Source organism: Cherax quadricarinatus, chromosome 31 (genome assembly GCF_038502225.1).
Source record: "Cherax quadricarinatus isolate ZL_2023a chromosome 31, ASM3850222v1, whole genome shotgun sequence".
Taxonomy (NCBI): Eukaryota; Metazoa; Arthropoda; class Malacostraca; order Decapoda; family Parastacidae; genus Cherax; species Cherax quadricarinatus.
In genome coordinates, this window is record NC_091322.1 from 20,704,447 (window position 1) to 20,731,510 (window position 27,064).

The window sequence follows — 27,064 nt, forward strand, 5'->3', positions numbered from 1 at the left end:
CCAATCTCGTAAAGAAAATGCCTGGAACGAGTGCTGGTGTTAGTGAATTTAAGGTCAACAAAGGCTGGTTTGAGAGATTTAAGAAGCATACACAGTGTGGTAAGGCATAGCGAGGCTGCAAGTTCTGACAAATGTGCAGCTGAAAAATTCGTGTAGGAATTCAAGGACTATGTAGAGGCTCAAGGATTCGTCCCCAACCAAACCTTCATCTGCAACAGCAACAGATCACAGCTCAGAAAACTGCATCAGAGGAGGAAGTGAAGAGATGGAAGAACGTGCCTTCTTCAAAGATTAAGGACATTTGTGCAAAGTGAACTGAGGTACAAACTTTTGTGGAAGAACATCACCCTGACAAAGCTGTTGCAAGCTGTGTCAGCAACATGCACAATGACAATGTCTAATCTCATTTTAGGCAAATTTTAACCCTTTCAGGGTCCGTGCCGTAGTTCTATGGCTCTGAGTTCTGTATCCAAACCGTAGTTCTACACCATGAGCTCAGCTCACTCAGATAAGCTGTGAGTGGTAAATTTGGGCCTAGATATGAGAGAATACATCTATGTGGTAAGTGTGCACCACATAAAACAAATCCTGCATAACACAGTGCATGAGAGAACAAAAACTGAGACTGTAATTTTGGATTAAAACAGCGACTTTGCGGTGCTTTATTGTAGGTTTTTTATAGTTGTATTTGCGATTTCTTGGCCTCATTTGATAGAATGAAAGATATATTACAAATATAGGGATGATTTTGACTGGTTTTCGTATTGGAAATGACTTGAAACTGAGCTCAAAGTAGCAGAAACGTCAAATTTTTGCTGATGTTCAAGAGTAAACAAATCACATCACTCATCCAATAAATGTCAGCTGGTGGGTGTTATGTGTGTTCACAAATGCGCTGATATTATTTATACAATTATTGCAAAATTGCATACCAGTAATCTTCCATTTTTTGGTTTAAATAAAAATTCATTATGTGAATAAAAAATCAAAATGAAATTCATTTGTAAAGCCTGAAAACATAACTAATGAACAGTGCCAGGAATGCCTGCATTGTTTATTCTGGACCCTATTTTGAAATGGGAATATTTTGAACTTTGTGTTAAATTGGCCAAATTACCAATTTCCGATCACTTTATTGGGTAGTTGAAACAGTTGACTTGGTGATTTCTTGCGCTCAATTGATAAAAAAGAAGTAATGCTAGCAAAATGGCTAAGAATTTGGTCGGCTGGAATAATGTAATTGGCCCAAAATGGGAGTCAAACTCGGCAAAATCACCAATGCGCAAATATCGCTGACACATCAAAATTCGTGAGAGCATAATTTCGTCACCACCAAATTTTGTACTTTTTATCTTATTACCATCAGAAGAAGATTCTCTACTATTCCATAAGAAAAAATAATTTTTTTTTTTTTTTTTTTAAATTCTTGGACCCTGTGGACACGTCTCAGATTTTGGGTCTGGACACTGAAAGGGTTAAAGAGATACTAGAAACAGAGCTCTCTGGAACAATTTTTTGAGCAACTGGGGTCCAGTGACTCTCAAGCTGGTCCTAGTGGCATTAAAAAACAAAGAAGGGAAGTAACCCCGGATAAGGACTTGGTACCTAAAGTCTTTATGAAACAGGATTACCCTTCCAAACAGTAGTGCAACTTCTCCATCCTCTCCCCTCCTCCCATCTTCCATACACCAACAAGAGCCTTCAATAAAGGTAAGTGTGATGTTATTGTTTTATACTTGATTTCTCATTCTTTTCTGTATGTAAATCTATATTTAATGTAAAAAAAATATTTTTTGTTAATACTTTTGGGTGTCTGGAACGGATTAATTGGATTTACATTATTTCTTATGGGGAAAATGGTTTCGCCATTCGTAAATTTCGCCTTTTGTCAGACTCTCTGGAACAGATTAATTACAAGATTCAAGGGTCCACTGTATTAACATTCTAACATTTATGTGCACACATTTAGGCACTGGTCACGTACATAGAGTTGTTACAGTCTGTGGAAGTTTATAAAACACTTCTCCAAACACAACTGTATTATACACATATCTACACATAAAATGTGTGCCTGAACTATGCTTGGCACCTTATTGTGTGTGCACAAACATAACATCTCTTCTAAGCCCATTTTATCTTTTCTGTGGCAGGAAGTGTTGTTAGGAAATGATCAACTTCAAACAAGAGGGTATTCAATAATCACCTCTCAGCTATATTTCCAGAGTCCTGAGCATCACTTTTGGTCATTATATTTTTTAAACCAAAGAACTCCTCACTGGTTCCATAATTATCATTGTTGGAGCAGTCAATGGGAATGAAACTCATTCATTTTCCCTGGGAGTGAGGTCTTTGCATCCACATGATATGTAAACAAGGTGAAATAAATACATATAGCATTCCCACAAAGCACTACAAGGGCCCCGAAATTCTGTATAATGTGCACAATGACCATGCAGATCCATTCTCTCATATGTAGGCCTACCAAGCTTCACTTACTATATTTAAAGTCGCTAGAATTTGGGCATAGATCTACGTCAGGGACCCTTTCATCAATGAAATAGTTCTATGTGATGGAAACAAAGGATTACTGAACAGAGAAAATGTTGTTTTAGTGCTGGGAATGTCTATATTGTTTATTTTGCATTCTATAAATTGGTATTGCTTTTATTTTGTGTAAAATTGGTCAAATTACCAGCTTCTGGCTGCTTTATAGGGTAGTTATAATAGTCAAATACAGTGGACCCTTGGTTTTCAATCTTAATCCATTCCAGAGCCATCGGCCAAAACCAATATCGGCCAAAACTGAAACCATTTTCTCCATAAGAAATAATGTAAATGGAATCAATCCATTCCAGACACCCAGAAGTATCAACAAAAAATTTTTTTTATCTTAAATATACATTTAAATGCACAAAAGAATGAACATTAAACATGACACTTACCTTACCTATGTATTGTGCCAAAACAAAAGCATTCACATTGCTAAACTCACGAACTAGTATTTGTCACTTAGTATTTAATCAACTTACTCCACAATGTGTTGACGTGTACTTAGCGCAGTGGTGACGTGTACTTAGCTCAGTGGTGACGTGTACTTAGCTCAGTGGTGACGTGTACTTAGCACAATGGTGACGTGTACTTAGCAGTGGTGACGTGTACTTAGCTCAGTGGTGACTTGTACTTAGTTCAGTGGTGACGTGTACTTAGCTCTGTGAAGACCTGTTTGTGTGCTCTTGAGTGGTGACCTGTACTTTGAGTGCTGACCTGTACTTAACTCTGTGAAGAAGTGTCTTGTTTGCTCCCGTGGACTGAACCAAGATGCCCTCCATCGAGCAACTTTACCAGCAACTTAAGGAAGAATTGAGGGCAGCGAAGATGGAGATACGGCGACTGACCGAAGAAAACAAGAGGATTCGTAGTAGTCCTCCTGTTTCGAGTCCTCAGGTCAAGAAGGGATCGTGGTCAGTGGTTGGACAGCAGGGGACGACGAAGTTGACGATCAAGAAGACGAATGGAAAGCCAGAAACGATGAAGAAGAAAGAGACTGCTGTGGAAACTCCCGTGGAAACCTCCAACGCATTCTCGGTGCTACCCGACGAATGTGAGTCTACTACTAGGATCGTCACGACGAACGACAACAAGGAAGGTAAGAATATTGTTGTTGTTGGGGATAGCCAGGTTAGATACATGGATAGGGCATTCTGCTTGAAGGACAGGAGTAGGAAACAAAGGGTATGCTTTCCTGGGGCTGGGATGGAGGACATTGTTAGCCGGCTTGACAACATCATGAACGGTAATGGGATCAATCCTATTATTTGCCTCAGTGCTGGAGGCAATGATGTTGGCAAGCGTAGAAGTGAGGATTTAGTTAGAAAGTTCAGGACAGCTATAGACATGATTAGGAAGAAGGGGGGGGCGCCCTGTTATATGTGGCATTTTGCCAAGAAGAGGTGTTGGTAATGAATGGTTGTCCAGAGCAATTGGTATTAATTGTTGGCTGGATAAACACTGTAAGGATAATGCAGTACCATTCATTGACAACTGGGACAACTTCTATGGCCGAAATGACATGTATGCCAGGGATGGGGTTCACTTATCCAGGGCAGGTGTGGGTCTTCTTGCTAACTCAGTTGAGGGGGTTGTTAGGACTTTAAACTAGGATTAGTTAGAGGTATGGGTTTTTGCAGGAAAACTGTGAAGTCGCAGGGTAGTAATATGAGTACTAGGAGAACTAGTAATAGGCAAAATGAGGTGGATATTGGAAAGCCAGTGGCACTAATTGACAAGGACAGTAATAGGTTTAGTGGAATAATAGAAAAAAGCAGGAAGGGTAAAGAGAGAGGAGGGTCATTAAAAGTTTATTACACAAATAGTCGCAGTGCTAGGAATAAGATGGGCGAGTTGAGACTAGTTGCTAGTGCAGGTAACATAGATGTATTTGCCATTACTGAGACGTGGTTTAATTCAAAAAGTCGGGACATGCCTGCAGAATGTCACATTCAGGGTTTTAAATTGTTCCAAGTAGATAGAAGTATCGGGAAGGGGGGTGGGGTGGCATTGTATGTCCGAGATTGCTTGAACTGTTGCATAAAAACGGGTATTAAGTCTGAAGTAACACATACAGAGTCTGTTTGGATAGAATTTTCAGAGGGGCATGAAAAATTAATTTTAGGTGTGATATACCGTCCCCCAAATTTAGATAGGGACCAAGGGAGACTACTATGGGAGGAAATTGTTAGGGCCACAAGGCACGATAATGTAGTAATTCTAGGAGACTTTAACTTTAGTCATATTGATTGGAATTTCTTGACTGGGAATTTAGAATCATACGATTTCTTAGAAGTAGTTCAGGATTGTTTTTTGAAGCAGTTTGTGACAGAACCTACAAGGGGAAATAACCTGCTTGACTTAGTTCTGGCAAACAATGAATCCCTTGTTAATAATTTAGAAGTTTCAGAGGAACTGGGTGCTAGCGACCACAAATCAATTACATTTAGAATTGAATGGAAGTATGATAGTAGGGATAACTCAGTAACAGTCCCAGATTTTCGCTTAGCAGATTACGATGGGCTTAGAGAACACTTATCATCTGTTGACTGGGGTAACGAAGAGAGCTATCAATATGACAGTTTTCTGAACACAATACATGCTGCTCAAAGAACGTTTATCCCTTATAAGGAAATTAGATCAAATAGAAATGACCCTAAATGGATGAATAATAGGCTGAAATATCTACTAGGGCATAAGAAAGGAATTTATAGGCGTATCAAAAGAGGCGAGGGTCATCTTATGAATCAGTATATTGACATTAAGAGGGACATTAAAAAGGGGATAAGAAAAGCTAAAAGGGACTATGAAATTAAAGTTGCTAGGGATTCTAAAACTAATCCAAAAAGTTTTTTCCAGGTATATAGAACAAAAGTCAGAGATAAGATAGGTCCCCTTAAAAATAACTATGGGCATCTTACTGACAAAGAGAATGAAATGTGCTCGATTTTAAATAATTATTTTCTCTCGGTTTTTACACAGGAAGACACTAATAATATCCCAGTAATTAATTTTTATAGTGGATCAGAAGAAGATAAATTATGTAACATCACAGTCACTAGTGAAATGGTTGTGAAGCAGATAGACCGACTGAAGCAAAATAAGTCACCGGGTCCTGATGAGGTTTTTTCAAAGGTTCTTAAGGAATGCAAAATGGAAGTCTGTGAACCATTAACTAATATTTTTAATTTATCTCTTCAAACAGGTGTAGTGTCTGATATGTGGAAGATGGCTAATGTAATTCCTATTTTTAAAACGGGACAAGTCGTTACCGTCAAATTACCGCCCAATAAGCCTGACCTCAATTGTAGGCAAGTTGCTAGAGTCAATTATAGCTGAGATTATAAGAAGCCATCTCGATAAGCATAGCTTGATTAATGATACTCAGCATGGATTCACAAGAGGCCGGTCTTGTCTAACTAATTTATTAACTTTCTTCAGTAAAGCTTTTGAGGCTGTTGACCACGATAAAGAATTTGATATTGTTTACTTAGATTTTAGTAAGGCATTTGATAGAGTTCCGCACCAAAGACTGTTGAAGAAAGTAGCAGCTCATGGCATTGGGGGGAGGGTGCTCTCGTGGATCGAGTCATGGCTCACAGACAGGAAGCAGAGAGTGTCCATAAATGGGGTTAAATCCGAGTGGGGATCAGTAACAAGTGGCGTTCCACAGGGATCAGTCTTGGGCCCGTTGTTGTTTATAATATATATCAATGATCTTGATGAAGGAATTGCTAGTGATATGAGCAAATTCGCCGATGACACGAAGATAGGTAGGATAATTGATTCAAACGTAGATGTTAGGGAACTTCAGGAGGATTTAGACAAACTCTACTCTTGGTCAGAAAAGTGGCAGATGCAGTTCAATGTGGATAAATGCAAGGTTCTGAAGCTCGGGAGTGTCTATAACCCTAGCACTTATAAGTTAAATAATGTAGAACTTAGCCATACAGATTGCGAAAAGGACTTGGGGGTTATGGTAAGCAGCAACCTTAAACCAAGACAGCAATGCCTAAGCGTACGTAATAAGGCAAATAGATTACTGGGATTTATATCAAGAAGTGTAAGCAACAGAAGTCCAGAGGTCATACTGCAGCTTTATACATCATTAGTAAGGCCTCACCTAGATTATGCAGCTCAATTCTGGTCTCCATATTACAGAATGGACATAAATTCGTTAGAAAACATTCAGCGTAGGATGACTAAATTAATACATAGCATTAGAAATCTTCCTTATGAAGAAAGATTGAAGACTCTTAAGTTACATTCACTTGTTAGACGAAGAATGAGGGGAGACCTGATCGAAGTGTATAAGTGGAAGATAGGTATTAATAGGGGGGATATTAACAAGGTCTTGAGGATATCTCTCCAAGAGAGAACCCGCAGTAATGGATTTAAATTAGATAAGTTTAGATTTAGAAAGGACATAGGAAAGTATTGGTTTGGAAATAGGGTAGTTGATGAGTGGAACAGTCTACCTAGTTGGGTTATTGAGGCTAGGACTTTGGGTAGTTTTAAATTTAGGTTGGATAAGTACATGAGTGGGAGGGGTTGGATTTGAGTGGGACTTGCACATCGGAGCTTGTTTCTTGGGTGGCATTGAAAATTGGGATGGGCAAATGTTTTGTTAGTGGGATGAATTGTAAAGGACCTGCCTAGTATGGGCCAACAGGCCTTCTGCAGTGTTCCTCCTTTCTTATGTTCTTATGTTCTTATGTAATTTAGGGTTAAGAATTAATCTAAGTTTGCCCGAAATGCCTAGCCATGCTAGGTGTTCTAGTGGCCTCCTCTGTGATTAGTATTTTACTACATGTAAACCACACAATAACCAAAATCTGTAAACCCTGATTGTAATCCTTATAGAGAATAAACTTTGATTTGATTTGATTTGAAGGCTGTTGTTGCTGGAAGGAAGGCAGGGATGAAGGGAGAGTGAAGATAGATTATTGTTAGGAAGGGAAATCCCCCCCCATAAGGACTCTAGGTACCAAGTCCTTAACTGGGGTCACTTCCCTCCTTTGTTTTTTACTGTCACTAAGACCAGCTTGAGAGTCACTGGACCCGAGCTGCACAAAATATCTGTCTAGAAAGGTCTGTTTCTGGTGTCTCTTTAAGATTTGCCTAAAATGGGACATGGCATTGCCTTTGTCACCAGCATGGATTGCAACAGCTTTCTCAGGGTGATGTTCCTCCACAAATGAATGCACTTTAGGCCACATTGCACAAATCTCCTTAATCTTTGAAGAAGGCATCTTCTTCCATCTCTCTTCCTTCTCCTCCTCTGAAGCAATTTCCTCAGCTGTGATCTGTTGCTGTTGCAGATGAAGCTCTTGCAGCTCATCAGTGGTTAGCTCTTGATTGTGGTCCTCCACCAACTCTTTCACATCCTGGCCGCTCACATCTAGCCCCATGGAATTCCCCAATGCCACAGTTGATTGCACAACAGGTGTAGGGTCGACAGGGTCAGCCTCAAACCCTTCAAAATCCTTCTTTTGGACACAATCTGGCCACAATTTTCTCCAAGCAGAGTTCATCGTCCTGGAAGTCACTCCCTGCCAAGCCTTACCTATAAGGCCTATGCAGTGGAAAATACTGAAGAGATTCTTCCAGAACTCTCTTAGGGTCAATTCAGAGTCCGAGGTTGTCAAAGCACCTCTGAAACATTGCATTGGTGTACAGTTTTTTTGAAGTTTGCAATTCTCTGCTGATCCATGGGCTGGAAGAGAGGAATGGTGTTAGGAGGTAAAAACTTCACTGTTACAAAACTGAATTCCTCAGACAATTGGTCTTCCAAGTCTAGAGGATAAGCAGGAGCACTGTCCATTAACAGGAAGCACTGGAGTGGCAATTTCTTATCCAGGAGTATTTTCTCACACTCGGGCCAAACACTTCATTAAACCATTCCAGGAAAATTTTTCTTGTTACCCATGCCCTACTGTATGCCTTTCACATCACACACAATTTACTCTTGACAACACTGCTTTCCTTGAACACTCTGGGATTTTGAAATCCCCACTAGCATTACCACACAACAAGAGAGTTAGCCTGTCTTTCATAGGCTTGTGTCCTGGCAGTGCCTTTTCCTCCTGCATGATGTAAGTCCTCTTTGGTATTTTCTTCAAAAAGAGGCCTGTTTCATCACAACTGAACACTTGTTGGGACTGAAATTTTTCAGACTCTACATAACATTTGAATTCCCGCATGAATTTTTCAGCCGCTTGTTTGTCTGAACTGGCACCCTCACCAAGCCTTACAACACTGTGTATGCAACTTCGCTTCTTGAAATTTTTGAATCAGCCTTCGCTGGCCTTGAATTCACTTTCATCACCACTTGTTTCAGGCAGTTTCTTTATGAGATCCTTATGCAACTGCCCTGCCTTTCCACAAATAATTGACTGCACAACACAATCTCCTGCTAACTCTTTCTCTCTGATTAACACCAACAACAATTTCTCCACTTCTTCAAATGTCTGGGATCTCTGTTAGGTTATTGCATTCATCCCATTTGCAACATCAGCTTCCATAATTTCTTTTCTCTGTTACAATGGAGCTGATTGTTGATGGCGACTTCCTGTACATCCTGCCGAGTTCAGCAATGCGTATGCCACTATCATATTTTCTTAGGATTTTTTTTTCAGTTCTAAGGTGTTCCTCACTTTCTTTACCAAAGCACTGGCACTAGGAGCTTTCTTTGGGGCAATGGTTGCTTATTTAGCAGTCACACACGATAAATAAGTGGCAAAAACAATGGATTACAGTGGACCCCCGCATACCGTTGGCCTTACATAATGTTAAATCCGCATACCGATACATTTTATCGCTAAGATTTTGCCTCGCATACCGCTAAAAAACCCGCTCAACGCTGTTCGTCCGAGACACGTCTATGTGAGGCCTGAGCCAGCCTCACATGTTCCGCTGGTGGCATTGTTTACAAGCCAGCCTCCACGGTAACATCCAAGCATACAATTGTAACATTTCGTATTATTACAGTGTTTTTGGTGATTTTATCTGCAAAATAAGTGACCATGGGCCCCAAGAAAGCTTCTAGTGCCAACCCTGTGGTAAAAAGGGTGAGAAATATTATCGAAATACTGTGGTACCATGGTCAACTGCTGATGCTGCTGCTGCTCTAGCACTGTCAGCTGCTGCTGCTGCTGTACCACCGTCAGCTGCTGCTGCTGCTGTACCACCAACAGCTGCTGCTGCTGCTGTACCACCGTCAGCTGCTGCTGCTGTTGTAGTACTGTCTGCTGCTGCTGCTGCTGCTATAGTACCATCTGCTGCTGCTGTGGCACCGTCTGCTGCTGCTGTAGCATTGTCTGCTGCTGCTGTAGCACTGTCAGCTGCTGCTGCTGCTACACTGTCAGCTGCTGCTGCTGCTGTAGCACTGTCAGCTGCTGTTGCTGCTGTAGCACTGTCAGATGCTGCTGCTGCTGTACCACCATCAGCTGCTGCTGCTGCTGCTGTTGTAGTAACGTCTGCTGCTGCTGTAGCATTGTCTGCTGCTGCTGTAGCACTGCCAGCTGCTGCTGCTGCTGTAGCACTGTCAGCTGCTGGTGCTGCTGTAGCACTGTCAGCTGCTGCTGCTGCTGTACCACCGTCAGCTGCTGCTGCTGCTGCTGTAGTACCGTCTGCTGCTGCTGCTGTAGTACCGTCTGCTGCTGCTGCTGTAGTACCGTCTGCTGCTGCTGTAGCATCGTCTGCTGCTGCTGTAGCATCGTCTGCTGCTGCTGTAGCACTGTCTGCTGCTGCTGTAGCACTGTCAGCTGCTGCTGCTGCTGCTGCTGCTGTAGCACCGTTGTTGGTGTGGCTTACTGAGAATACCAAGAAACAATTAACCCCAGAGGGTTAGCCACCCAGGATAGCCCAAAAAAGTGTGTCATCGAAGACTGTCTAACTTATTTCCATTGGGGTCCTTAATCTTGTCTCCCAGGATGCAACCCACACCAGTCGACTAACACCCAGGTGAACAGGGAAAAACGCCTGGAACTAGTGCTCATATTGGTAAATTTAAAGCCAGCAAAGGTTGGTTTGAGAGATTTAAGAATCACTGTTGCTGGATCAGTCAGTTGTTGCTAGATCAGTCAGCTGTTGCTGGATCAGTCAGCTGTTGCTGGATCAGTCAGCTGTTGCTGGACCAGTCAGCTGTTGCTGGATCAGTCAGCTGTTGCTGGATCAGTCAGCTGTTGCTGGATCAGTCAGCTGTTGCTGGACCAGTCAGCTGTTGCTGGATCAGTCAGCTGCTGCTGCACCATGGTCAGCTGCTGTTGCACCATCAGCTGTTTCTGAACATGACTCATCCCGAACCTGTCCGTCCAGCCTGAGCGCCTGCCTTGCTGTCATTGTTTACAAGCCAGGGTGGCCGGTTGCATGCATACATTCGATACATTTGTATTATTCCATTATTTATAGTGCTTGTAACTGCTAAATAAGCCACCATGGGCCCAAAGAAAGCTTCTAGTGCCAGCCCTGTGGTAAAAAGGGTGATAAATACTATCGTACCACGGTCAGCTGATAAATTGGACCAGTCAGCTGTTGCTGCACCACAGCTGTTGTTGTTGCTGCACCACCATCAGCTGTATTACTCGAAGATGTGGAGAGAGTGTTGTTGATGTGGCTTAACGTGAAACAATTACCGAGAAACAATTAACCCCGGAGGGTTAGCCACCCAGGATAACCCAAAAAAGTGTGTCATCAAAGACTGTCTAACTTATTTCCATTGGGGTCCTTAATCTTGTCTCCCAGGATGTAACCCACACCAGTCGACTAACACCCAGATGAACAGGGAAAAATACCTGGAACTAGTGCTCATATTGGTGAATTTAAAGCCAGCAAAGGTTGGTTCGAGAGATTTAAGAATCGTAGTGACATACACAGTGTGATAAGGCCTGTTCTGGAAGAAAATGCCAAACAGGACCTACAGTACTCAGGAGAAAAAGGCACTCCCAGGACACAGTGTCTCATCAGTCATTGCTGCATCTTCAATAAAGGTAAGTGTCATTTATTCTTCATTTAATAGAGTAGTACATGCACAATATATACTGTGCATGTACTACTCTACTATTGTGCATGTATCCTTCTCTTTGTGTGTAGGAAAATGTATATTTCATGTGGTAAAATTTATTTTTTCATACTTTTGGGTGTCTTGCACGGATTAATTTGATTTCCATTATTTCTTATGGGGAAAATTCATTCGCATAACGATAATTTCGCATAACAATGAGCTCTCATGAACGGATTAATATCGTTATGCGGGGGTCCACTGTATTATAAAATGTTTCATATGACCTGGTAGGATATGTTCACTGACTGAGAAAGAATGCTACACTGGCTGAGAATGTGTGCGGGAGGCGGCTTTGTCTGCACGCTGGGGACTGGACAGGTTCCGTACGATCGATGAAAACAGAGGTAATCGATGAAAACTAAAGCCAAAAAACGACAATAAAAGTCGGCCAAAACCAAAATCAGCAATAACCAAAATCGACAAAAACCAAGGGTCTATTGTAGGTGGTTTCTTGTGCACAACTGATAAAGTGAAGGCATATTAGTGAAAGACCTAACAACTCAGTCAACTAGAGCAATGGAATTGGTATAAAATAAATTTGATTTAAAGTGGGTGAAATCACTGATGCATAAATTGCAAGGAGACCACTAACTTTGTGGCTGCATCATTACATAAGTTTTCCATGAAATTTTGTACTTTTGGTACCATTACCTCCAGAAAAATATTCTCTATCATTTCAGAAGAAAAAACACATTTTTTTTTTTTTTAAACGGACACTGAGAGAAATATTAATTTGGGGGCCTTTACAGTGAAAGGGTTAAGTAACATTCAAGCATTAGGGGTAGTTTGCCCATAATACATCACATAAATAACAAAAACAGGTACAAAACCGTGACTGGAACGATACACAAATAACCTGCACACAAAAGAGAGGAGCTTACGACGTCACCGTGAGCTCCTCTCTTCTGTGTGCGGGTTATTTGTGTACATTACATAATTAGTGGCTTTCTTCTGTTCCTACCAATGTTTTATTGTATGTAAACTACATTATTTGTAACAAATAAAGAAATAAAAATTGTACTGTATTCTATATTCTTCATAAGGATATAGGGAATAAAATTTGGGAAGTGCATGGAGTACTTGGGATGATGGAGCTGACCAGAGATGTGAGGTGGCAAGTACAAGCGAATCAAAAAGAATACTCTACTATCAATCAAACATTAATAAAGGATATTAGTAAAAGGACACAAGTGCAACTAATGTCGTATTTTATTGCGGCAACGTTTCGCTCTCCAGGAGCTTTATCAAGCCATTACAGCTTGATAAAGTTCCTGGACAGCAAAACGTTGTCACAATAAAATGTGACACTACTTGCACTTGTGTCTTTTAACCTAGCATATTGTCAGTAATTCTACCAACATTAATATATTAATAAAGGACGAGTGCTGACAAGACTGTAAAACAGACATACAAGAATATAGCACAGGGGGTTCAGGGTGATGACTAGATAATCTATACCATGGAACAAGAAAGTGGACAATTAATTCAGGAATATATCTCATGAGAGTACTGTGGAGGATTACTTCAGGAATGTCTTGTGATAGTATTGTGGAGGATTACTTCAGGTCCAAATGGTCCAAATGATCCAAGTTGGACCGACACATCATCATAAGCTCCTCTCTTCTATGTGCAGATTATCTGTGTATGTTTCTGGAATGTCTTTGTGATAGTACTGTGGAGGATTACTTCAGGAATCTTTCTCGTAACAATACAAGTGTCAAAAGAAAGTAAGACCTGTGTGTCATGATCATGGAAGATCTTGGGGAAAGTTAGGACAAGAGACATGGCACAATAAAATAGATAAGAGTGATAGTATCATTAACATTAGTTACTACTCACCTGGTCTAGTGTTTTGCAGCAACCAACAAGTTGAGGAAGAGGTTTTTCACCATCCTCAAGGCTCTTCTGCAGCTCCAGCAGGCCAGCCTGAGAAGCCTCCACCTCAGCCAAACGTGTGTTACTCACTGCATCAACCGGCCCACAGAGAGGTGGCAGTTCAGGAATGATTTCAAGTCGGTCATTCAAAATCAAACAAGATTTACACCAACCCAAGGAAATCACAAACCTGCCAGAGAAATAATTAAATATCAAATTCTGTTATAGCTGCCTGAAAATTGTCATAACATTTGAATTACCACCCAAACAACTGCTGAATTAATACTGAGTAATTATGCAGTCATCTGGCTATCTATAAGACAACCAAGTAGTATATTGAAACACAATGACCTCAGAGTTGAACGACTCACCTGCCATGGGTTCGACCCCCACCCATTCTGTGATTTTAAACAGGTTTCTTAACAAATGAAAATAAAAACGATATATTTTTGAAAAGTTCTTTATCTTCTTTCTTTCTTTCAACACACCGGCCGTATCCCACTGAGGCGGGGTGGCCCAAAAGGAAAAATGAAAGTTTCTCCTTTCAAATTTAGTAATGTAATAAAGTTGGTAGAATTACCGACAATATGTAAAGTAAAAGGACACAAGTGCAACTAATGTGACATTTATTGTGGCAACGTTTCGCTCTCCAGGAGCTTTATCAAGCCATTACAAACAATACATGGACACAGAGGGTATATAAAGGCTCAGAGTGAGGTGTAATACTAGTGAGGTAACATTTCGATGTTCACTAGTGGTAGTAGTAGTAGTAGTAGTAACAAAAATAATACAATATGGAAGAGCAATTAATTCGTACATGAGTAAAAGGATATAAAAGCTATTACTTGGGTAACATAAAAATAGGTTGGACAAATATAGACTGGAAAGAGGTAGGTTTTTTTCAGTGTTCACTCTCTGTAATGTGCTTTGTGTAGTATAACAGGAGAGACTATGTGATGGCAGGGTTTACTGTTTTCAGGAGGATTCTTGCTAAGACTTCGGAGATGGTGAAGCTGCCGTTGTTTTGTTTAATTGTATTCGAAACAGCGATCAGTGCTGATTCGAGGCACTTGCGTCTGCGGAAATTAGTTTCTTTGATCACTAATTGGGCGTCTCTGAATTTCATGAGATGATTGGTGGAATTTTGGTGTTGTACACAGGCGTTGTTTAAGTTGTCGTTCCTACATGCGTAAATGTGTTCATTGAGGTGGGTGTCGAGGTTTCTTGCTGTTTCACCTACGTAGATCTTGTCACAGCCTCCACAGGGTATAGTGTAAACTCCTGCATTGACTGGTTCGTGGTGCTTGGGTTTTGCCCTGGTTAGATCCTTTATTGAAGTGGTAGAAGCGATGGCGACTCTGGTGTTAGCTTGTGAAAGTACTTTTGAGACGTTTAGTGCAACCTGGCTGTTGGGAAGAATTATAACTTTGTTGGGAGCGGTGTTGATGCGTGGAGAATTGATGATCTGAAGAGCTCTTTTCTTGCAGTCTTTGATGAAAAAAGAAGGAAATTGTAACTCAGTGAATGTTTGGTGAATGTAAGTACATTCCTCGTCAAGAAACTCAGGACTGCAAATTCGGTATGCTCTTAGGAAAAACCCGATGATGATGCCTCTTTTGGTCTTGGTATCTTGACTTGAATAGAAGTGTGTGAGATCATTTTTATTGGTGGGTTTCCGATAAACTTGAAATCTTAGGTTGTTGTCTACTTTGTGAATGAGGACGTCGAGGAAAGGTAGCTTGTCATTGGACTCTTCTTCTAGTGTAAACTGAATCGCTGGTTCAACTGCGTTGAGCCTTGCCTGAAGATCCCGTACATCAAAACGTTTTGGAGTTATTACGAGGACATCGTCCACGCAACGTAACCAAGTGACGCTTGAAGGGATGATGTTGGCGAAGTGTTCGGACTCTAGGTGTTCCATGTATAAGTTGGCTAGGACGGCACTTATTGGGGACCCCATTCCCATGCCGTAGGTTTGTTTGTAGAGCTTGTTATTGAAAGAAAAACAGTTGAAATTAACACAGAGTTCAATCAAGTCAACAAAATCTCCGGGAGGTAAAGGAAGATTAAGGTCCTGGTTGACTTTACGTCGTAGAACCTCGATGGCTTTTTTGGTAGGTACTTTTGTGAAGAGGGAAGTCACATCCAAACTGCTTAGTTGGCAACCCTGCCAGCCAGCTGTATCAGTGGTAAACAAATGCAGAACAAACCATCAACATGTGTGTTTTTACAAGTAATGCCTCAAATTTAACCCTTTCACTGTCCGGACTCACAATCTGAAACTTGTCCACAATGTCCAAGAATTTAAAAAAAAAAATTATTTTGTTTTTTATGAAATGGTAGAGAATGTTTTTCTGAAGGTAATACAACAAAAAGTACGAAATCTCATGGAAAACTGACGAAATTATGCTTTCATGAATTTGAGTCCTGTTTTAGACCACTTACACTGTTCCAGTTCACCAAATTTTTAGTTATTTCACTAGTATGTCTTCCATTTTATCGACTGAGCACAAGAAATTGCCCAACCAACTATTTCAACTGTCCAATAAAATGATGAGAAATTGGTAATGTGGCCAATTTCACACAAATTTCAAAATATTCCGGTTTCAAAACAGGGTCCAGAATAAACACTGCAGGCATTCCTCTGTTCATCAGTTACATTCCCAGGCTTTACATATGAATTCCATTTTGATTTTTTATTCAAACAAAGAATTTTTATTCACACAAAAAAACAGAAGATTGACTGTTATGCAATATTGTAATACAGTGGACCCTCGACCAACGATGGCATCAATTAACGATAATTCCAACTAGCGATACATTTTAACGCAAAAATTTTGCCTCGACTAGCGTTAAAAAACTCGACCAACACTATTCGTTCAGTCTGAGACACGTCCACTTCCGGCCAGTGTTTACAAGCCAGCCAGCCACCGCGGTCACTTCCAAGCATACAATCGGAACATTTCATATTATCACAGCCTTTTTAGTGATTGCACCTGCAAAATAAGTCACCATGGGCCCCAAGAAAGCTTCTAGTGCCAACCCTACAGCAAAAAGGGTGAGAATTACTATGGATATGAAGAAAGAGATCATTGCTAAGTATGAAAGTGGAGTGCGTGTCTCCGAGCTGGCCAGGTTGTACACAAAACCCCAATCAACCATCGCTACTATTGTGGGCAAGAAAACGGCAATCAAGGAAGCTGTTCTTGCCAAAGGTGCAACTATGTTTTCGAAACTGAGATCGCAAGTACTCGAAGATGTTGAGAGACTGTTATTGGTGTGGATAAAAGAAAAACAGATAGCAGGAGATAGCATCTCTCAAGCGATCATATGTGAAAAGGCTAGGAAGTTGCATGGCGATTTAATTAAAAAAATGCCAGCAACTAGTGGTGATGTGAGTGAAGTTAAGGCCAGCAAAGGTTGGTTTGAGAGATTTAAAGGGAAGAGAAGTAACCCCGGAAAGGTACTTGCCACCTCAAGTCCTAATGGAAGGGGATTCCCCTTCTAAACACTAAGACCATCAACACTCTCCCCTCCTCCCATCCCATCAATCATCACCTGATCTTCAATAAAGGTAAGTGTCATGTAACTGTGCATGTCTTCTTCAGTTTGTGTGTATTAAAATTAATATTTCATGTGGTAAAAACAATTTTTTTTTCATACTTTGGGGTGTCCTACATGGATTAATTTGATTTCCATTATTTCTTATGGGGAAAATTAACTTGACTAACGATAATTTTTGACTAACGATGACCTCTCAGGAACGGATTAATAGCATTAGTCGAGGGTCCACTGTAATTATGTAAATAATATCAGTGCATTCATGAATGCATATTAGACTCACCAGCTGATGTGTATTGGATGAGTGATGTGATTTGTTTACCCTTGAATATCAGCAAAAATTGAATATTTCTGCTACTTTGAACTCAATTTCAAGCTATTTTCCATCTTGAAACCAATGAAAATCATCTCTATTTTTGTAATATATCTTCCATTCTATCAAAGGAGACCAAGAAACAAAGAATACAATTATAAACACTATACAAAAATACACCACGAAATCGCTGTTTTAATTCTTTGACGGTCCAAACCGTAGTTCTACGCCTTGTCCACAGGGTCCAAGAATTTTCAAAAAAAATTTTTGTTATTTTTTCTTATGAAATGGTAGAGAATCTTTTTCTGAAGGTAATAAAATAAAAAGTAAGAAATTTGATGGAAAACTGACGAAATTATGCTATTGCGAATTTTACTGTGTCGGCAATATTTACGCATTGACAATTTTGCCCACTCTGACTCCTATTTTAGGTCAATTACATTATTCCAGTCGACCAAATTCTTAGCTATTTCGCTAGTATTACTTCTATTTTATCAACTGAGCACAAGAAACTAACTATTTAAACTACCCAATAAAGTGATCAGAAATTGGTAATTTGGTCAATTCCACACAAAGTTCAAAAAATTCCAATTTCAAAATATGGTCCAGAATAAACAATGCAGGCATTCATGGCACTAAAATAACATTTCCTGTTTATTAGTTATGTTTTAGGCATAAAAAATTAATTCCATTTTTATTTATTATTCACATAATGAATTTTTATTCACACCAAAAAATATGAGATTTACTGTTATGCAATATTGTAATAATTGTATAAATAATATCAGCACATTCATGAATGCACATCAGACCCACCAGCTGACGTATATTGGATGCGGAACGCCATCTATTTACTCTTGAACATCGGCAAAAATCGAACATTTCCGCTATTTTGAGCTCAATTTCAAGCTATTTTCAGTAATAAAACCAATCAAAATCATCTCTATTTCTGTAATATTTCTTATATTCTATCAAATGAGACCAAGAAACTGCAAATACACCACAAAGTTGCTGTTTTAATCCGAAAACAAGGTCACAGTTTTTTTTTCTCATTATGCACTGCGTGATGCAGAATTTGTTTTATATGGTGCATACTTACCACACAGATTCATTCTCTCATATCTAGGCCCAAATTTACTACTCACAGCTTATTTGAATGAGCTGAGCTCATGGTGTAGAACTACGGCTTGGACCCTCAAAGGGTTAAACCCAAAACACTATTGCAGTTTTTTCTCATTATATAATGCATGCTGCAGGATTTTTTTACATGGTGCACACTTATCACACAGACCCATTCTCTCATACCTAGGCCCAAATTTACTGCTCACAACGTATCTCAGTGAGCTGAGCACATGGCGTAGTACTACGGCACTGACAGCGACCTCAAAGCTGTAGTACTACAGCACAGTTATTACTTTGGATACCATTTATCATTTTTCCAAAATTTAGACAGAATTGTGTTGCATCTTTAATGCCGGAGCATCTTGTTCACAGTAAAATACAATAATTATCATTATTTGTACTATAATTTCTACAAAAAATAACTTGTTTGTAAATTTAAACACACAGAATACAAACACACTGAAAATCCTTGAGGCCAATCATCAAGCAGTTCAAGTAGCACCAGCCAATCATCAAGCAGTTCAAGTAGCACCAGCCAATCATCAAGCAGTTCAAGTAGCACCAGCCAATCATCAAGCAGTTCAAGTAGCACCAGCCAATCATCAAGCAGTTCAAGTAGCACCAGCCAATCATCAAGCAGTTCACAAAGCATCAGACTTCAACAACATTCTACAAAGTGTAAACTAATCAAGATACTAAGCAGCATAATCCAAGTTCACCTGATCAATGCAGAACAAGCAGATACCTATCAGTCTGCAACCTCCTCCATTACTCTGATAATATGCAAATTAAACACAGAATTCATGAACATGTTAACAAACTGTGAACTAACCTTTCATTAAAGAGTGGAGTAACATGAGGGTGGGAATATGTCTTGAGTTTACCATGAACGTCCATAACAAGAGGAAAGAGGTCCCTGAGGGAGTGCATGCCTTGCATGAGAAACACCACAACCCCACCACCACTCACAGTCTCAACAATGCGACATAATGTGTTTGGGGTAACGCCTTCAAAGTCCTGAAAAAATAGAAACATGAGTATGATAACACTACATTACAATGCAACAATAATAAATTAAATGGTTATAAATGAAATAACTTTCCACTAATATGATAAATCTCAAGAATAATGCACTCTGTACATCCTTATAAAAGCACAAGCACAACAACAAACTAAAACAATGAGCAACATTTGTGATAAAGCTATAATGCTCACTCTCCAGTGGTAATAAAATTATAACTCACTGTAGTGGTACACTATTATAACTCACTGTAGTGGTACTAAAATTGTAACTCACTGTAGTGGTACTAAAACTATAATTCACTGTAGTGGTACACTAAAATTATAACTCACTATATTGGTACAATATTATAGCTCACTGTAGTGGTACCAATATTATAACTCACTGTAGTGGTACCAATATTGTAACTCACTGTAGTGATACGAATATTATAACTCACTGTAGTAGTACCAATATTGCAACTCACTGAAGTGGTACCAATATTATAACTCACTGTAGTGGTACTATTATAACTCACTGTAGTGGTACCAATATTGTAACTCACTGTAGTGATAGGAATATTATAACTCACTGTAGTAGTACCAATATTGCAACTCACTGAAGTGGTACCAATATTATAACTCACTGTAGTGGTACTAATATTGTAACTCATTACAGTAATATCAACATTATAGCTCATTACAGTGGTACAAGAATGCAAAGAGCTCTTGTATTTTCTAATATTTGGCAGTTCTTACAAATATATAAAAACAAAAAACAATTTTAATCTGATTATTATGTGATAAAAACAATACTAATACAACTACTACTACTGTACTACTATAATAATAATAGGAGAGTAGTAGGTTGGTAGACAGCAGCCGCCCAGGAAGGTACTACCGTTCTGCCAAGTGTAAAGCCTCCAATTGTTTTACATGATGGTAGGATTGCTGGTGTCTTTTTTCTTGCACTTAGGTCATGTACAAGCATGCATGTATGCATATACATACACACACACATACATACATACATACATACATACATACATATACCTACATACATACCTACATACATACCTACATACATACCTACATACATACCTACATACATACATATATATATATATATATATATATATATATATATACAGTGGACCCCCGCATAGCGAACGCCTTGCATAGCGAACAATCCGCATAGCGAACGCTTTGTTCGCTAAAATTTTGCCCCGCATAGTGGACAAAAACCCGCTCAGCGACCTTCGTCCGAGACGCGTCCAATGTGCTGCCTCAGCCAGCCTCACATGTGCCGCCCGTCCCATTGTTTACCAGCCAGCCTCCGCGGTAACATTCAAGCATACACTCGGAATATTTCGTATTATTACAGTGTTTTCGGTGCTGTTTCTGGAAAATAAGTGACCATGGGCCCCAAGAAAGCTTCTAGTGCCAACCCTGTGGTAAAAAGGGTGAGAATTAGTATGGAAATTAAGAAAGATTTTGAAGGGTTTGGGGCTAACCCTGAGAAGCCTATGCCAGTTGTGGAATCCATTGTGCCTACTTCAAAAATTAAGGAAATGTGTGCACAGTGGGTTGAACTGCAAACCTTTATGGATGAAAATCACCCTGACACAGCTGTTGCAAGCCGTGCTGGTGACTATTTCAGTGACAATGTTGTGGCCCATTTTAGACAAATCGTAAAGGAACGGGAGGTACAGAGCTCTATGGACAGATTTGTTGTGCGACAGAGGTCCAGTGACTCTGAAGCTGGTCCTAGTGGCATTAAAAGAAGAAGGGAAGTAACCCCGGAAAAGGACTTGCTACCTCAAGTCCTAATGGAAGGGGATTCCCCTTCTAAACACTAACACTCTCTCTCCCCTCCTCCCATCCCATCAATCATCACCAGATCTTCAATAAAAGTAAGTGTCATGTAATTGTGCATGCCTTTTTCAGTTTGTGTGTACTAAAATTAACATTTTTTTGTGGTAAAAAAAATTTTTTTTCATACTTTTGGGTGTCTTGCACGGATTAATTTTATTTCCATTATTTCTTATGGGGAAAATTAATTCGCATAGCGAACATTTCGCATAACGACCAGCCCTCTTGCACGGATTAAGTTCGCTATGCGGGGGTCCACTGTATATATATATATATATATATATATATATATATGGTGCACTTAGGAGTCTGTGGAGACAAAGAACTTTGTCCTTGGAGGCAAAGAGGGGAATGTATGAGAGTATAGTTTTACCAACGCTCTTATATGGGTGTGAAGCATGGGTGATGAATGTTGCAGCGAGGAGAAGGCTGGAGCCAGTGGAGATGTCATGTCTGAGGGCAATGTGTGGTGTGAATATAATGCAGAGAATTCGTAGTTTGGAAGTTAGGAGGAGGTGCGGGATTACCAAAACTGTTGTCCACAGGGCTGAGGAAGGGTTGTTGAGGTGGTTTGGACATGTAGAGAGAATGGAGCAAAACAGAATGACTTCAAGAGTGTATCAGTCTGTAGTGGAAGGAAGGCGGGGTAGGGGTCGGCCTAGGAAAGGTTGGAGGGAGGGGGTAAAGGAGGTTTTGTGTGCGAGGGGCTTGGACTTCCAGCAGGCATGCGTGAGCGTGTTTGATAGGAGTGAATGGAGACAAACGGTTTTTAATACTTGACGTGCTGTTGGAGTGTGAGCAAAGTAACATTTATGAAGGGATTCAGGGAAACCGGCAGGCCGGACTTGAGTCCTGGAGATGGGAAGTACAGTGCCTGCACTCTGAAGGAGGGGTGTTAATGTTGCAGTTTAAAAACTGTAGTGTAAAGCACCCTTCTGGCAAGACAGTGATGGAGTGAATGATGGTGAAAGTTTTTCTTTTTCGGGCCACCCTGCCTTGGTGGGAATCGGCCAGTGTGATAATAAAAAAAAATAATAAATATATATATATATATATATATATATATATATATATATATATATATATATATATATATATATATATATATATATTTTTTTTTTTTATTATCACACTGGCCGATTCCCACCAAGGCAGGGTGGCCTGAAAAAGAAAAACTTTCACCATCATTCACTCCATCACTGTCTTGCCAGAAGGATGCTTTACACTACAGTTTTTAAACTGCAACATTAACACCCCTCCTTCATATACATGTATATATATATATATATATATATATATATATATATATATATATATATATATATATATATATATATATATATATATATATATATATACATATATATACACACACACACACACACATACAGTGGACCCCCGGTTCGCGAAGTCATCGGTAACCGATAAATCCGGTATCCGAAGCATTATATCACAAAAAATTTGCCTCGGTTCCCGTTACAAAACCCGGTACACAATACAATTCATACGAGACGTGTCCACGTGTGGCCTGAACTGCCCCGTGTGTGCCAGTGTTTACAAGCCAGCCAGTGTGCGCGCATCTAAGGATACATTCGGTACATTCCATATTATCCATATTATCACTGCTTTTTGTGCTTGTTTCTGCAAAATAAGTCACCATGGGCCCCAAGAAAGCTTCTAGTGCCAACCCATCGACACCAAGGGTGCTAATGACTATTGAAATGAAGAAAGAGATAATTGCAAAGTATTAAAGTGGAGTGCGTTTGTCGGACCTGGCCAAGTTGTATAGTAAATCCCAATCAACCATCTCTACTACAGTGAGCAGGAAAACGGCAATCAAGGAAGCTGTTCTTGCAAAAGGTGCAACTGTGATAACAAAACAGCAATCGCAAGTGTTAGAAAATGTTGAGGGACTGTTATTGGTGTGGATAAACGAAAAACAGATAGCAGGAGATAGCATCTCTCAAGCGATCATATGTGAAAAGGCTAGGAAGTTGCATGACGATTTAATTAGAAAAAAAGCCTGCAACTAGTGATGATGTGAATGAATTTAAGGCCAGCAAAGGTTAGTTTGAGAGATTTAAGAATTGTAGTGGCATACATAGTGTGATAAGGCATGGTGAGGCTGCCAGTTCGGACCACAAAGCGGCTGAAAAATTATTATTATTATTATTATCACAATGGCCGATTCCCACCAAGGCAGGGTGGCCCGAAAAAGAAAAACTTTCACCACCATTCACTCCATCACTGTCTTGCCAGAAGGGTGCTTTACACTACAGTTTTTAAACTGCAACATTAACACCCCTCCTTCAGAGTGCAGGCACTGTACTTCCCGTCTCCAGGACTCAAGTCCGGCCTGCCGGTTTCCCTGAATCCCTTCATAAATGTTACTTTGCTCACACTCCAACAGCACGTCAAGTATTAAAAACCATTTGTCTCCATTCACTCCTATCAAACACGCTCACGCATGCCTGCTGGAAGTCCAAGCCCCTCGCACACAGAACCTCCTTTACCCCCTCCCTCCAACCCTTCCTAGGCCGACCCCTACCCCGCCTTCCTTCCACTACAGACTGATACACTCTTGAAGTCATTCTGTTTCGCTCCATTCTCTCTACATGTCCGAACCACCTCAACAACCCTTCCTCAGCCCTCTGGACAACAGTTTTGGTAATCCCGCACCTCCTCCTAACTTCCAAACTACGAATTCTCTGCATTATATTCACACCACACATTGCCCTCAGACATGACATCTCCACTGGTTCCAGCCTTCTCCTCGCTGCAACATTCATCACCCACGCTTCACACCCATATAAGAGCGTTGGTAAAACTATACTCTCATACATTCCCCTCTTTGCCTCCAAGGACAAAGTTCTTTGTCTCCACAGACTCCTAAGTGCATCACTCACCCTTTTCCCCTCATCAATTCTATGATTCACCTCATCTTTCAGAGACCCATCCGCTGACACGTCCACTCCCAAATATCTGAATACATTCACCTCCTCCATACTCTCTCATCCCAATCTGATATCCAATCTATCATCACCTAATCTTTTTACCCTCATAACCTTACTCTTTCCTGTATTCACTTTTAATTTTCTTCTTTTGCATACCCTACCAACTCATCCACCAATCTCTGCAACTTCTCTTCAGAATCTCCCAAGAGCACAGTGTCATCAGCAAAGAGCAACTGTGACAACTCCAACTTTATGTGTGATTCTTTATCTTTTAACTCCATGCCTCTTGCCAAGACCCTCGCATTTACTTCTCTTACAACCCCATCTATAAATATATTAAACAACCACGGTGACATCACACATCCTTGTCTAAGGCCTACTTTTACTGGGAAATAATTTCCCTCTTTCCTACATACTCTAACTTGAGCCTCACTATCCTCGTAAAAACTCTTCACTGCTTTCAGTAACCTACCTCCTATACCATACACCTGCAACATTTGCCACATTGTCCCCCTATCCACCCTGTCATACGCTTTTTCCAAATCCATAAATGCCACAAAGACCTCTTTAGCCTTATCTAAATACTGTTCACTTATATGTTTCACTGTAAACACCTGGTCCACACACCCCCTACCTTTCCTAAAGCCTCCTTGTTCATCTGCTATCCTATTCTCCGTCTTACTCCTAATTCTTTCAATAATAACTCTAACATACACTTTACGAGGTATACTCAACAGACTTATCCCCCTATAATTTTTGCACTCTCTTTTGTCCCCTTTGCCTTTATACAAAGGAACTATGCATGCTCTCTGCCAATCCCTAGGTACCTTACCCTCTTCCATACATTTATTAAATAATTGCACCAACCACTCCAAAACTATATACCCACCTGCTTTTAACATTTCTATCTTTATCCCATCAATCCCGGCTGCCTTACCCCCTTTCATTTTACCTACTGCCTCACGAACTTCCCCCACACTCACAACTGGCTCTTCCTCACTCCTACAAGATGTTATTCCTCCTTGCCCTACACATGAAATCACAGCTTCCCAATCTTCATCAACATTTAACAATTCCTCAAAATATTCCCTCCATCTTCCCAATACCTATAACTCTCCATTTAATAACTCTCCTCTCCTATTTTTAACTGACAAATCCATTTGTTCTCTAGGCTTCCTTAACTTGTTAATCTCACTCCAAAACTTTTTCTTATTTTCAACAAAATTTGATGATAACATCTCACCCACTCTCTCATTTGCTCTCTTTTTACATTGCTTCACCACTCTCTTAACCTCTCCCTTTTTCTCCATATACTCTTCCCTCCTTGCATCACTTCTACTTTGTAAAAACTTCTCATATGCTAACTTTTTCTCCCTTACTACTCTCTTTACATCATCATTCCACCAATCGCTCCTCTTCCCACCCCCACCCACGTTACTGTAACCAGGAGTACATAGACAGTGAAGGACTGAAACCTGAACAAGTGTTTAATTGTGACGAAACAGGCCTGTTTTGGAAGAAAATGCCAAGCAGGACCTACATTCTCCGGAGGAAAAGGCACTCCCAGGAGATAAGCCTATGAAAGACAGGCTTACTCTGTTGATGTGTGCCAATTTTAGTGGTGATTGCAAAGTGAAGCCTTTATTGGTGTATCACTCTGAAACTCCCAGAGTGTTCAGGAAAAACAATGTCCTTAAGGCTAATTTGTGTGTGCTGTGGAGGGCAAACATTAAGGCATGGGTCACTAGGGACTTTTTCTATGACTGGTTACACCATGCATTTGCCACCACTGTGAAAAATTACCTAACTGAAAAGAAATTAGACCTTAAGTACATTAGACAATGCTCCTGGTCATCCTTCAGACATGGCAGAGCAACTTTCTGTGGAAATGAGCTTCAGTAAGGTCAAGTTTTTGCCTCCTAATACCACTCCTCTCCTGCAGCCCATGGAACAGCAGGTCATTTCCAACATCAAGAAACTGTACACAAAAGCTATGTTTGAAAGGTGCTTTGTATTGACCTCAGAAACTCAACTGACTCTAAGAGAGTTTTGGAGAGATCGCTTTAGCATCCTCAATTGTGTAAACATTATAGGTAAGGCTTGGGAGGAAGTGACTAAGAGGACCTTGAACTCTGCTAGGAAGAAACTGTGGCCAGAATGTGCAGACAAAAGAGATTTTGAAGGGTTTGAGGCTAACCCTGGGAATCCTATGCCAGTTGAGGAATCCACTGTGGCATTGGGAAAGTCCTTGGGGTTGGAGGTTAGTGGGATGTGGAAGAGTTGGTGGAGGAGGACAATGAAGAACTAACCACTGATGAGCTGCTAGATCATCTTCAACAGCAAGAGGCCACACCTGAGGAAACTGCTTCGGAGGAGGGAATAGAGAAATTGAAGAAGTTGCCTACTTCAAAGATTAAGGAAATGTGTGCAATGTGGCTTAAAGTGCAAACCTTTCTTGATGAAAATCACCCTCACACTGCTATTGCAAGCCGTGCTGGTGACTATTACACTGACAATGTTGTGAAACACTTTAGGAATGTCATAAAGGAACGGGAGGTACAGGCCTCTATGGACAGATATGTTGTGCGACAGAGGTCCAGTGACTCTCAAGCTGGTCCTAGTGGCATTAAAAGAAGAAGGGAAGTAACCCCGGAAAAGGATTTGACACCTCAAGTCTTAATGGAAGGGGATTCCCCTACTAAACACTAACACCATCAACACTCTCCCCTCCTCCCATCCCATCAATCATCACCAGAT

The 27,064-nt window shown here is 40.4% G+C and overlaps 2 protein-coding genes across 4 annotated transcripts in view; one reads left to right on the forward strand and one right to left on the reverse strand.

Annotated features, from left to right (window-relative positions):
- The window catches only part of LOC128696337 (RNA cytidine acetyltransferase), a gene marked incomplete at its 5' end in the record, with an annotated part of 179,451 nt that extends 159,952 nt beyond the window's left edge, over positions 1–19,499 (reverse strand). The window contains 2 exon segments of the mRNA XM_070090239.1: positions 13,451–13,676; positions 19,315–19,499. Of these exon segments, the coding sequence (XP_069946340.1) occupies positions 13,451–13,676; positions 19,315–19,499 (411 nt within the window).
- Positions 1–27,064, forward strand: part of Rab39 (RAS oncogene family member Rab39) — a 552,594-nt gene that overhangs the window by 473,319 nt on the left and 52,211 nt on the right. The gene's annotated exons all lie outside the window — the stretch shown is intronic.